Source organism: Martes martes (assembly GCF_963455335.1).
Source record: "Martes martes genome assembly, chromosome: 5".
NCBI lineage: Eukaryota > Metazoa > Chordata > Mammalia > Carnivora > Mustelidae > Martes > Martes martes.
In genome coordinates, this window is record NC_137892.1 from 154526435 (window position 1) to 154540667 (window position 14233).

General features: G+C 51.2%; 1 protein-coding gene across 1 annotated transcript in view; it reads right to left on the reverse strand.

Annotated features, from left to right (window-relative positions):
* TRIO (trio Rho guanine nucleotide exchange factor) overlaps positions 1–2116 on the reverse strand; it is a gene marked incomplete at its 5' end in the record, with an annotated part of 348026 nt that extends 345910 nt beyond the window's left edge. Inside the window, one exon of the mRNA XM_080803936.1 lies at positions 1960–2116. Within this exon, the coding sequence (XP_080660062.1) occupies positions 1960–2116 (157 nt within the window). The remainder of the gene's footprint in view (positions 1–1959) is intronic.
* Between the last annotated feature and the right edge of the window lie 12117 nt (positions 2117–14233).

Below are 14233 nucleotides of genomic sequence, written 5' to 3' on the forward strand. Positions count from 1 at the left end.
GCCATCAACAGACCTAACGCCTCCGATAAACCCTGGGAGTGCTACACTGACAGGGAGCGAGTTTTCTGCGGGCATCCAGTCCAACCTGATGTCTTTTGGGCTCTTCTGAGCGAAAGAAGTAATTCTCCACTGCGCATAATAAAGATGTAAGAAAATCTGGTCTCACAAGCACCAAAAATTCCATCTCCAGGGCACAAGAGCCTTTCTAACAGAGAGGAGCTGAATTCTGCACAGAATCTATTATTCTGTGACAGGTGGTAGAGACAGAGAAGACAGGCTAGACTTTAGCTTCAGGGCATGAAGGGAAGACGTCCCAGTTCTGCTATTAAGAGGTAAGATGAGGCTACTCTATGGGGCTAGTTGCATCCCCCATCCCACCCATCCCCCGGAAAAAGGCTTTCATTTGAAGGAGTTCATGTTTTCCAAAACCGTTGCTTTCTGCAAGGACCTCACGCAGAGAGGGAGCACTCCCAAGTATATTAACCCCAAGCTGACACTGTAGAGTCGGCGTATGTCACTCCCAGCCACATCCAATCTGCTAAAATGACTCAAAATATAACCCCGCTTGGCAAAGATCAAGAAAACGAGGGGAAGACAGTACTACACCAGGTACCTACTGGCACGGCTAACTTCTGCCTCTGACCATCGCCCTCCGGCAGCAAACTGCTCCTTGTGACCCGGATTACCGGATTTGAAAGGGCCCACGAAAAATCGTTAGCCATCGGCCACCGGCGCGCGCCCCATCCCAGGCCGCTCCCCCGACGTCCCAGCCCCACTGTCCTCCCCCCGACTGCCACCAGCGCCCAGCGCACGCCCTCCGCTCGCCCGCCCCCTGCCCCGGCCCGGGCCCCGCGGCGGACCTGGCCCGCCCTCCTCCACTCTCCAACGCCGAGTCTGCATCCTCCCAGCCCCGCGCTAGCCCGCTCGGCCTGCGCCCCGGGCAGCGGGCCCCGGAAGCCCCCGAGGCGGCCGCCGCCGCTGCCGCCGCCGCCTGCTCCTCCGCCGCCTCCCCGCCGCGCGAGCACACCGGACTAGGCAGGGAGGGGGGGGGCGCGGGGGCGCGGGCTCGACTCACGCGGGATCTGGGCCCGGCGGGGGGTGGGGAGGCGCCGCCGCGGGGGTCCCGGGGACGCCCCGTCACGCCCCCCACGCCTTCTCCCCGCGGGCTAGCCGCCAAGCTCACCTCTCGGGCGGGCACCCCCTCCTCGCCACTGAGACACCGGGCCACCTGGCACTACCTCCACCTCCAAACCACCCAGGCATTGCCCCGGGAGCGCTCGCCGCGCGCCGTCCCCCTGGGCCACCGCGTTCCCAGATGTCCCACCCGGGCCGCCCCCGGAGACAATGGCTCACCCACCTCCCGGCCGGCCGCGCTTCACCTCCCCCCCCTCCCTGGGCAGCGGGTGCCATGGCTGCCCCGTTTCACAGAAGCGTAGACAGAGGCCGGGGAGGTGACAGGCGAGAGGACGGAGCAAAGAAACGCGGCTGCTAATGGGGCCGAGGAAGGACCGGGCACAAATCGGCCACTGAGACCGGCCCAGACGAGAGCCGCTTTCCGGGTCCAGCCCCGCCACCCCAGTCCCGGGCAGGGGCCTCCGCCCTCACCGTCCCCGCAGCCGATTCCTCGGCTCTCCCGCGAAAGAGACAAAGAGCCGGCGCCCCAACCCGTAGAGCCGCGGCCGCCGGAGGCGGGAGACGGTTAGATTTCACCCTGGAACGCGGGGCGGGCGCAGGGAAGGGCGAGTCGGCAGCGTCCGGGCCGAGCCACGACCCGCGAGGCGGGGCGGGCAGCGGACACGCCGGTGTAGGTCCGGGGGACCGGGCGTGGGGGTGCAGGAGCCCGGGCCAGAGCGCGCCGGGCCCGACGGACGGGAGGGCACCGGGCGCGCGGGGACTCCCGGACCGCGCCTCCGCGGCGGGCTTGGCCGAGAGTGCCGGCAGCGCCACAGCTGCACTCACCGGATCGGAAGAAGGCCGCGATGTCGGCCAGGTCCTTGGCAGCCTCCTCGGCCCCCTCGCCCGCGCCGCCCCCGCAGCCCGAGCCCGCCGCGCTGGCCGTGGCGGCGGGGCCGGAGGACGCGGCGGGGGCGGCGGCGCCGCCGCTGCTGCCGCTCATGGCTGCGGCGGCGCCCGCGGCCGCGCCCGGCTCGGGCCCCGCGCCCCTAGCGCCGCGTGCCGCCCGCTCCGCGCCGGGCCTGGCGGCGCCGAGCGCCCAGCTGCCCGCGCCCGGCGCGCGGACGCAGAGCCCCGGGGCGGCAGCGGGCGGCGGCGGCGGCTCGGCCAGGGGAGCGCGCCCACATAGACGAGGACTCCGCCCGGTAGCCGCGAGCCGGCCGCGGGGCGGGGACGCGGAGCCACGGCCTCGGCGGAGCTGGCCGGAGCGCAGGCAGAAGCGCGCGCCGCGCGGGACACGCAGTCGCAAGGGCGGGGGCCCGTGGCCGGCAGGAGCTCCGGGATCACGGGCGCCGGCGGCAGCCGCGAGCCTCCATCTTGATTTCAAATGGGGAAGGAAGGAGGGGGAGGGGGAAAATCACGGCCGAGGGAACCCGGGTGAAAGGAAAAGGGAGAGCAGGGAAAGGAGAGGAAGGAAAAAAAAAGAGGGGCTTCGGGAATTTCCGGCGAACATCGTCAGGGGCCCGAGCGTGGGCTCGGCGGGTGGGCGGGGCCTGGCGGGAGGGGCGGGGCCGCGCCGCGCCCGACGGCCGGACGCGCGGAGAGCCGCCGGGCGGCGGCGTGACGGCGCAGCTGTGCTTAGTGTCCTCCGCCGGGGCAGCTCCAACCTTTGGAAGGAGCAGGAACGTTCACACCAGCTGGGGCCGACCTTTCCGGCAGCAGGCACCGTCCTCCGAGCGCTCGAGCTGTTTGTTACCGATCTCGCCCGCAGAAACGGGTGACTCGGGCACGGGGCCGGCACTGGCACGCAGAGCGGGCTCCATACTAGTTGTTGAATGAACAGAGCTCATGGCAGCAGTCCCAGAGGCGAGTGGGGGCAAGCCTCGGAACTCCTGGGGGTACAGGTCTTCTCGTCTGTAAAATGAGATTCCATATTACAGCTCCTCCATCCTTAATCCACCAAAGCGTTGAGGAGGAGGAAGGTGATGGGGGCTGGGAAAAGCGAAGGAAACAGAATGGGTGACACCCAGCTTCATGGAAGTTCTGTGTCAAACCAGAATCGAGTAAAAACGTTCCTGACGTGACTACAAGAGGAGGGAGCAGGAGGGATGGATGTCATAGGTGAAAGGAGCCAATGCTGGGGAAAACAGGAGAGAGAGAAAAAGGTGGATTTTTTTTTAATGGACGATGAAACCACTGTAGAGCATACTGGAAAGGAACAATTAGATAAATGAAAGGTGGATGGTGAACAGCAGGTTTATCACCGTGGCGGGGGGCGGGGGGGGTGGTTACAGGTAAACAAGAGGAGGAGGCTGGAATGAGCCCTGCGGTACTGGGTTATAGTTGGAGACATCTATGCTACCTCTATGAACCCATGATGAGCTTGGTATAGACAGAGATGGATAGATAAAAAGACGTACAGATATCTGTATATATGTGGGTTAGTACACATACATGTAATTTCCTTGCTGTGTCAGCTGAGTGGACTTAGAAATAACCTCCAGGAACAAGGACTAGCCTCTGGCACTGAGCTCTTGTTTTTAACACCATTCTCCAGTGAAAGGAGGTCTCCTTGGGGAAATGGACTGCAGGGGAGAAACTACAAGCTGCGCCTGGAGCATCTTGTTCTGCCAGAAGGTAAGGAAGTGGTCAAAAAAATTTTTTTAATCAACAACAACAAGGAAGGAGTCTGTCAAAGGGACACAGGAGCCAGTTGAAGGAGTTCCCAGTGGCCAGAGCTGGAACAATTGGAGCAACAAAATAAATAAAACAAGACTTGATTGTAACCCAAAGTATAATATAAATATCCACGAGTCCATAATGACCTAAATGATTAAATAAGTAAATAAATGGAGAGATCAACTCTCCTGTGAAGAATTTCAAATCATTTATGTAGCTACTCCACCCTCAATGGGATTAGTAATTGAACTCTCCTGTCCTTAAAGCTGGGTGGTACATAGTGATTTCCTTCCCAAGAGTAAAACATGAAAAGAGGGGAAAGTGACCTTACAGTGGAGAAACCTGACAAACGCTAATTTAGCCAATGATCAAGATCAAGCCATCAATAGTGAGAAACCGTGTGGATGGTAGTATGTATCCTTGATACAATGTGAAGAAAATGACACTTAAACTCTGTGGTCTAACTTCCAAGAATATATAAACCCCAGTCTAGTTGTGAGAAAAACATCACACGAATCTGAATTAAGGAGCATTCTATAAGCTGGGTTACCAGTATTTTCCCAAACTGTCAAGGTCATCAAAAGTAAGAAGAGTTAGGGGCACCTGGGTGGCTCAGTTGGTTAAACAACTGCCTTTGGCTCAGGTCATGATCCTGGAGTCCCAGGATCAAGTCCCACATCAGGCCCTCTGCCCAGCAGGGAGCCAGCTTCTCCCTCTGCCCCTCGCCCCTTTCATGCTCTCTCTCTCTCTCTGAAATAAATTAAAAAAAAAAAAATCTAAAAAAAAAAAAAAAGAAGAGTCAGAAAACCATCACAGTCAAGAGGAGCCCAAGGAAACATGACAACTAAATGCAATATAGTATTTGTGATGGGATCCTGAAACCAAAAAAAAAAGAAGAAAGGAAGGGAGAGAGGAAAGAAAGAAGGAAGGGAGGAAGGAAGGAATAAATTAGGTAAACACCAAGAAATTTTGAGTATATGAACTTTAGTTAATAACATGCCAATATGATTTATTAATTGTGTGTAATATAAGAAAACTCAATGTTGGGTATGGGGAACTCTGTAATATCTCCACAACTTTTCTGTATATTTAAATCTATTTTAAAATAGGAGTTTGTTTTTAAATATTTTTATTATATGCGCAGTATCTCAAAAAGGAAGAACGCAATAGGTCCAAATTCCACCTGCCGTCAAATGTTTCTTTTCCCTACTTCTCTGTGGGTCAATTTTGGTTTCCATCTCCCATTCTTCATGGCAGAAGCTTAATCCTAGTTCAAGGAAAACTTGATCTCTGGAAATGTTCTTTGTCATTCGAGTGCTTTCCCCCTTCTGCCCTCCCCCAAAGGCAGCAACCAACCTCCCAGATGTGTTGGTGATAGCATGGGGCTGAGTAGGGAGGTTGCATCTGGTCCTTGGTCATCATGGGTTCATCCCGGCACCAGGGCAGAAGGGCGTCCCATTTCCACCCCTCTCTTTGACATTCCTGCCCAGACTGTGGGCCATTGCAATGACCTTGCTGCCTTCTGCTGTTGTATGCTGCTCTCCTAACTACGGGGCATCTCCGGGTTTGCGGGCAATCCACACCCTCCTGAGATACTTCCAACCATGCAGGAAAACATTCAAGTGCTCACTGGGTGGCTCAGACCCATTTTCTCCCCCCACTCTGTCCCAGAAAGTGAGGCCAAGTCCTCTCTGCTCTCAGATCCCTCAAGCCTACCTAGGCACAGACTTCCTTTCTCAGAGACATCAGGATCTAATGCTATCCATCTCCTCTCCCCCAAACTGCAGAATCATTTTCTCTGAAGGAGTAAATCTCACTCCAGTTTCATCATGCTTTCTTCCAATCTATCATTTTTGGCATAACCTTTGTGTTCTTAAGGAAACTCAATTTTAATACTCAAAACCCTTTATCTCTGATGATTCCTTATGCTATGGGTGCCAGAGTATACCTAGAAATTCAGAAGCCAAGTGCTGATTGCTTTCGTGTCCTTTGCATTCCACCCATAGTAACCCTCCCCTGAAGGTAATGAATACAGACCAACCACCCCTCCACCCCCACCTAAATGGTGGGGAAAGGTGAAAAATTTGGAAAAATAAAAACCACTGGGGTGGGAGGCAGATTGGAAATCATGCAGCCACAGAAGGATCAGCAATACCTCAGTGCTGGTACCCTTGAAGGAACAACTGGAAAAAGCTAATTCTGTTGGAGGGTTCTTGGCTGGAGGCAAACTCTGGATGTTGGAAGTTGGCCTGATAGGGAATGTGCCTACATGGCACTGACCGCTAAGGGTGTGGGGAATCAGGGTGGAGAGGAATGTATTTGGGCAAAAAGATCTCTCTAGGGTTGAGCTCCAGGTATCCACCAACTGCATCTCAGGTAGAGACATTCCCAAGAGAATGGTACAGAAGACCTGTGACTGAGTATGGGACATGCATGAAGGCTCACCCAGCTTGCAGTAAGAAAAAGAGACTGCACACAGGTTTTTCCCTTCTGCCATCTGAATGTGTGTAGGGGGATCTAAACAGGGTTTCATGACAGCTGTTGTTGATCCTACCCAACCTTCAAAATTCAGCTCCAATTTCACCTCCTTTCAAGAAGCTCCTACAGCGCTCAAACTCATCTCTCCCTTCTCTCTATTCTGCAGCCCCAGGCATGCTGGCCTTCAAGCACATGCTGCGTTATATTATTTACATCACTCATGTTTAACATCTTGCCCACAAGATGAAGAGCTCCTTTGCAGCCAGCGTGCAAGCATCAGCATGTCTCCCATGTGCCTAGAACTGAAGCACAAAGGTGTGAAGCAAAGACATGGAGAAAGCCAGCTGGGCAGACCCTGCAAGTTATCTACTCACCATCTTTTCTCCTTACCGGCACCCATGACTTGCTGAAAAACCCCACTTCCCAGCTACGGTGGTTTTGTGACAGGGTGATGGACAATGAGACGTAAGTGCAGAGGACTGGGCTGGGCTTACAAGAAGGAGCTTAGATCCAGCATGTGCACACCCTTTGAGCCTTGTCCTCTCTGGAACACAGACGAGATGCTGGAGGTGAAGAGGCCACTGTGTGACTCCGAGAGGGTGAAAATGAGGACAGAAGCACATGGAACAGATGACTTGGGAGCTGCCCACATCCAGACTCCTTGTTACATAGAAACACACGAGAAAAAGAAGACCCTGAGTTAGTTAAGTTGCATGTCCAGTTTCGTGTCCCCGAACCAGTGCCTAAAAGATAGACCTGCCACAGCTGGTCTAAGAGAGCTTCTCACATTTTTCCACCAAAGAAACTCTGGAGATGGAGGAGTGTGAAGAGGATGGCGAAAGTTACATCCTGGAGAATCTTGTGCAGAGCCCAAGCAGCCCCGTAAGACGAACACGTCCTTGAAATTGCTGGCTTTTTCTTAGAAATGCATGTGAGTTTTTCCTTCTTCTTATAATTGGTATTTATTTTAATACATGGTTAATGTCTTAATTTATTTACCAGTTGTTTGGGGTTTACTTGTGCCCCCCCAAAACACATTGATATATTAGTCCTCGGTACCTTAAAATGTGGCAGTATTTAGACATAGGGTCGTTGCAGATAGATGTAGTTAAGATGAAGTCATATGGTAATAGGGTAGCCCCAAATTCAATATGATTGTCCTCATGAGAAAATAGCCATATGAAGACACATGGGGACAGTGGCACATGGAGATGGAAGATGGGAAAGGAGTGCCAAAGGTTGCCACCAAACCACCAGAAGCTAAGAGAAAGGCAAGGAAGGATTTCCCTACAAGTTTCAGAGGGAGCATGGCCCTGATGGCAACTTGAGTTCCGACTTCTAACCTCCAGAACTCAAGCAATGAAGCCTTATTTCTAATGTATTTCTATTGTTTTAAGCCACCCAGTTTGTGGGATTTATAGTTATGGTGGCCCTAGGAAACACACAAGCTAATCCAGTCCTCCAAACTTTTAAGAGAAAATTCTAGAGAGAAATTTATACATTGATCTTATAGATGATATTTGATGGATGCTTAAAAGAACAGAAACCGGGGAATGTGGAGAGTTCCTGTTTGATTAGCTGTGGGGGGTTAATTAATATTAACGAGGGTGGGGCACCTGGGTGGCTCAGTGGGTTAAGCCTCTGCCTTTGGCTCAGGTCATGATCCCAGGGTTCTGGGATCGAGCCCCACATCGGGCTCTCTGCTCGGCAGGGAGCCTGCTTCTTACTCTTTATCTCTCTGCCTGCCTCTCTGCCTACTTGTGACCTCTGTCAAATAAATAAATAAAATCTTTTAAAAAAAAATTAACGAGGGCATACCATGGAAATGTCCAGATGATAACCTGAGATATGATGCTTGACCTCTGGCCAGAGTTGGAACTCAAACTCTAAATTTGAGCTAAAGAGCATAAACATACTTGGAGCTTTAGACCTGAATTGTTTGTGAAGGGGATGCGTGTGAAAATTAAGTAGGGTATGGGGCCAAGGGCTGAGTTTTTATGCGGTACAGTGGGTAGCACTGGATGGAAGTGTGACTTGAAATGTCCAGAGAGACCCCAATTTGTCTTGAGGCAAATTAAGAAACAAATGGAAGGGGGAAACCAGACTCACCGGGCCAGGGCCTCTAATTCAACAGACAACCAGGCTGTGCTAAGTTGTCTCACAAATGACTACACATGAACTCAGCTTCTTGTATTTCTTTGATTTGGAGGGACCTTCACTAAGCCAGAAAGGTCCAAGCCAGAGCCTTACCCTGCTCCAAACCCATATTCACAGGCATTGGGCCCCAGGAATTACTGACGGGCCTTGAAGATTGATTGGCAAGAGTCTCTCGAGCACCTTCACTCCAGGGTTTTTCCAGTCATTGAGAGAGCACTGTGGGAGGTGGAAGAGGGAATTCAATGAAATAAGCTGGAAAAGAAACAGGATGGAATTTGGGAGGATTTGAGATAGATGGGGGCAAAAGATTGTGTGTGTGTGTGTGTGTGTGTGTGTGTGTGTGTATGTATACACGCATGCCTTTGCCTGCCTGTATTTGGAATGGGTGTCGATGAAGATCTTGATCTGCTAGGAAGGAAGCCCAAAAATACAGGAAGAAAAGTTAAAGGCAGACTCAGCTTTGGAAAGAGCTCAAAATTGAAAGTCGCGAGGTTTTATTATTACTGATCTATAAATGAGAAGGGTGTAGAGGAGACGGGGCAGTGTCTGTATTTGCTGCCTTGGCTTCAGATTGATCGATGTTTCAGGCTCATTGCTTCATAACTGCTGTCTTTCTGTTCCTGGCCGGGAACTCCAAGAATTCTAAATTGAGCCCCCAGCCCAAAATATACAGGTGAGATTTACGGATTCTGATCCCAGCCAACTTCTGGTCTGGAAGATTTCTCTTTAAAGGATAAGTACTCTTGGGAGTGCTAACACCTTAAACCTTTATCACTTAATGCCTTATAGAGAGGATTAGTGGATTAGCCCAGTGTTGGCCAGAGTAATGAGGGATAAAAGAAGGAAAAAAAGCAATGGAAGGGGCCCCTGGCTGGCCCCGTTGAAGACTGTGCGACTCTTGATCTCGGGGTTGTAAGTTTGAGCCCCATGTTCTATGTAGCGGATACTAAAAAAATAAAGTTAAAAAAAAGGCGGGGTGGGGAAGGCACCAATAGAAGAGCATGTACTTTGTTTTTTTTCTAGAGCCGGTCCTTTTGCTTCAGTCTAGCGCAGACCCTGAGAAAATTCAGACCTCGTTCATTTGCAGGGGTGGTCAAGAGCTATATTTTAGGGTCATCACTTATTCACTGGAAGCTTCGCGTTGCACCCAGGAAGCCGGGTAAAGACTCCATGTCCAGTTTGGGGCTGTTCTAGAGGTCTGTTTATTTATTCATGCAGTAAACATTTATTGAACCCGTACGATAGGGCAGACGCTCTTTTAGGCTATAGTGACGAAACAAGCAAAAACACTTGCCCTCAAAGAGCTTGCCTCCTGAAAGACAACACACAAATAAGTAAAATGCATGGTGGTCCGATGACAAGAAGCACAACGGAAAGGAATTAGCAGGAAATGGGGAGAAGGTTGGGACAAGAGGCACTGAGCCATATTCAATGTGACACTTGAGCGATGATCAGAACGAGAGAATGAATTGAGTGATGTCTGGGGGATGGGGAGCTAAGGGAGAGGGAAGAGCAAGGGCAAAGGCCCTGAGGCAGCCCAGTATTCTCAGCTGCGTGAAGCATATGGGGGAAGACACTGGGGTCAAGTGGCGGCGGGGGTGGGGGTGGGGTGCGCAGGGAATAGGAGACCCAGTCAGCGAAGTTCAGGAGCCTCATCATGTAAAATCTCACAGGGGCTTTGTAAGGACTCTGCCTTCTAATAAGAATGAGATACAGATGTGAATTCTTGTATGAGAAGATTCTAAGTCCTTTCAGGTTGAAAGTGGGAGGTTATGCGAACTCCTCAGGAGGTTTGGAAATACAGCAGAAGTCTGAAAACGCGTTGTAGAAGACAGCAGTGGAGAGAACCTAGGAGCCAAGGGTTGCCAGCCCCCAGGGAGAAGACTGTGGAAGATGCACGAGCATGTGGGACCCCCACCAAGCACAGGGATGCCCACCTGTGAAGGGAAAGTGGGGGCCCCTGGGGGACAGGCCCCAGCCAGCACTGATCCATGTGCTCTGGAGCCGCGCTCTGAGGACTTCTTCCCGCACAAGCCGAGGGGCCTGCCCATGCCTGCCTTCCCTCTCCCACCACTCACCGCGCTTAGCGACCTAGAGCTAAGAAGAGACGAGGAAACCCCTTCTTAGAGAGACACTGCACAAAGCAACAAGGGACCCCAGTTAGTGGCTTGGGTTTCTTTTCAAAAGCAGTGTAGTTGAGCGTGTTCTGTAGTAGACACGGTCACAGAGGGAAAAGCAGCGCCGACGGGAACGGGTTCTCAGTAGCAGCACTAAGGCCCACTAGCTGTGGGATCCCGGACAAGTGCGCCGGAGAAAGGAATGTCCGCCTGCTTCGGGCGCCGCCCTTCCCCAGGAAGACCCCCCATGCAGTCATTGCTTCTCCCGGGGTAGTCCGTTTGCTCCCTCCTCCATCCCTACCTTTCTTCATCAGAGGGGTAAGAAACATCTTACCAAGTCAGACTGAACTCATTCCCACTGGAATTAGGAGACATGGGGACAGGAGCCAAGCAATGGGCATCTGGACAGCCGGGGGAGTGCAGGGAGTGATGAGGGAGGGGTCCCAGCCTGGACCACTGCCCCTGTTCTGGCACCGGTGCCTGTCCCCTTCCCTGGGCTCCTACAATAAACCCTTTTGCTGAGATCCCCTGGGGGTTCTCTAGTTAGAAGCACGTCACTGTAAAGAAAAATGAGTTCCAGCTTTTCACAGCCTCAGAGAACCAAGGAGAAGAACTAATACCTAGTGATGGAAATCTATTATCTGGATTTTTCCAAGGTAGGGGGATATGGCATTTATAAGCCATGCTCTTTTGTCCACTTCCCTCCTGCCCAGTCCCCACCTGGGGAACATCTTCTGGGATCCCTGGTTTTCTTGCCTTCCTGTGTCTTCCACTCTCTCTGATATTACCTAATTGCTATCCCTCTATATTTAGTTTCCTGAGACAGAATGAAGGAGAAGCCGATGATAAGGTGAAGGTGAAGTTGTCTTGAATGGCAGGGAGGCAGTACGTCACACACCCCTGGAGTTCTGAGAGCAGAACTCCAAAGCCACTCTATACAGAGTATGTCTGGATTATTGTACTCTGGAATCCTACAGAAATAAGGAAGATTTAACATGACATGCTCTGCCTTTATTGGGACTCCCCTGCATTCGAAGATGCTAGCCTTATGTTATTTAATTTCCCTTTAATAAATAAAGACCCATGTGTTAGCTGTTTTAGGATTTGGTAGTAGGAAAGTTTGTCTCTGCCGACAGATGGTTGTGCTTCCTTTTATGAGCTAATGCAAACTATGGGACTCACCGTGTTTCTTTTTATTCCTTGGAAGTCAAGATGCTCAGAATTAAGTGACATCCTTATTTGCATCAAATAATCTACTTGTTACATGGCTTTTATTCTTCTTATAGTTTTTACTTCTCTCTTTTTTAAAGTTCTCTTCTGAAGAAGGTTGGTTGGATGGATGGATGGATAGATGGATGGATAAGATGGATATGATGGTTGGATGGATGGATAGATGGATTAGATGACATATAGTTAGATACAGACAAACAATCAGACTGAATTGTAAAAGGAAGACTGACTCCAGTACAATTCCATTCCTTCCTGATCTTCTTTTATGCCGTAGACCTACCTTCTCTTTCAAGATTCCAGTGCTTTCTATATTTATCAAAACCTTCTTGAGAGGCTGTGTAGCATGGTAACTAAGAGTATGTCTCTGTAATCCAAGTCAGTTTCAAATTCCAAATTAGTTACTGTATCTGTGTAAATATGAGAAGCTTACCCTCAGTTTCCTCATCTGTAAAATGGGGATAATAGCATTTCCTACATCATACAGTTGTTCTGAGGTCTCAGTCAGATAATACATGTAAATTGCCGAAAATATCTAGCTAGCACATTGGAAAGGCTCAGTGAATGTTGTCATTATTATCATTATTATGAACTATTATTATTCAAGTACGTGACCTCCTTGTCATCTTTGACGCTTCCTTTCCATGTTTTCATTATTGTACTTTCAGTCTTTTGCAGTAGCCTTCTAATTTGTCCTCAAATTAAGAATCTTACAGCCAAAAGTGATTACCTAATCCAACACCCCCATTTTACAAATAGAAACTAGAGAGACTTGACAAGATAGATGTTGTATCTGTGTGACATAGTCTCATAACCTGGATTTCAGCAGATGGGGGTGCTTAGCCCCGTCCAGGTCTAACCGGTGAACCACTGGGAATCTTCCGTCTTTAAGCAATTACCAGGGAAGGGAGTAGGGCCGTATGCACAGCTTGGGTATTTCTACGTGTGGGGGAGGGGCCTGTTGGTAGAGCTTGTCCGAGGAGCCTTGGGTGCCAGAACCCATCTGCAGGGGAGAAGGATCCAGGTTGAGGAGCTTGAACTGGGAGCAAAACTGTGGGCAGAGAGTGAAAATTCAGAGAATGGGCTTCAGTCCAGCCTCCTGGATGCAAATCTGGCTCCCAAGTCTGACCAAAGCGAAAACTGAAGGCTCTGGTAAGCAAGACTGTTACACGTTCGAATTCAGGTAGCAGGTGGCTATGGGACTGGTTCAGGCCAGAGGACGATGGTCGACCCTCTTCATTCGGCTGCAGGCCACATTCTTCTGGCCCTGGCCTTCCAGGGCTCTGGCTGGTGACTTCAGAGGTGGAGCTTCAACAGGGACAGTGGTACCAGGTGGGATGCGCAGGACAGGGTCAGGGCCTGCCGGAACCCAATGGGAGGGGACGTACATCGGTGAGATCCCCTGGAACGCCTCCCCATGCTTGGGGCAGGGAGCTTTGCTGCTTTGCAAGAACTTGAGACTGCGATAGTGGTGAGTTCAACAAGCCAGTGAAAGTTGAACTTAAACAATAATTGAACATGATTGGTCTCTAGGGGCGGAGGGGGTGTGTCACAGGGGGCAAAATGACTGAGGGAGGAGGCATCTGTCTCTGGGCTCTTCCCCTGGACCTTCTCCACACTTCCATGTCACCCCTAACATTGCTCCTTTGACCATAATCCCATTGATCTTCTTGAAGCAAAAGCGGATTGTGCCCCCCCCTTCTCAAAAACCTCCAATTCATTCTCTGCCCTTTAGAACGCTCTTCAGACTCTTCACATGACATTAAAGATCCACCGTGTTAGGGTCCCAACCTCAGAATCTCCTGGAGCCTTTATTTCAAATTCACATATTAAGGATCCTTCTCCAAGAAGGTCTGACGGATGGGGCGCCTGGGTGGCTCAGTGGGTTAAAGCCTCTGCCTTCGGCTCAGGTCATGATCTCAGGGTCCTGGGATCAAGCCCCGCATCCGGCTCTCTGCTCAGCAGGGAGCCTGCTTCCTCCTCTCCCTCTGCCTGCTTCTCTGCCTACTTGTGATCTCTGTCTGTCAAATGAATAAATAAAATCTTTAAAAAAATAAAAAATAATAATAATAATTTAAAAAAGAAGGTCTGATGGTGTCCCAGGGCCAAAATCCTAATATCCGTGCCTGGTGTAGGAACTGGGCAGGAAGTCCTCTTGGAGTGCCATGACCCAGTCAGACCAGCACCTCAACCATTTATCTGTACAGGTCTGGAGGGCTACATCCAGAGACCTCACACCATTCCAGAGTCTTCTACTAAACCCGCGCTCACCACAGACCTTTGCTCTTGATGGCCGGGGCCAAGCACCTCTCACCAACACTATGCTAACTTCCTCCTCATTCTATCTATAGTCACTTCTCCTTATAACCCAATGAGACGTTTAAATGACTGTCTTTCCCACTAGCTCCTTGAGCTCAGCCCAGTCCATCCATGCGCTGTGTCCTTCACCGCATCTGCCACGC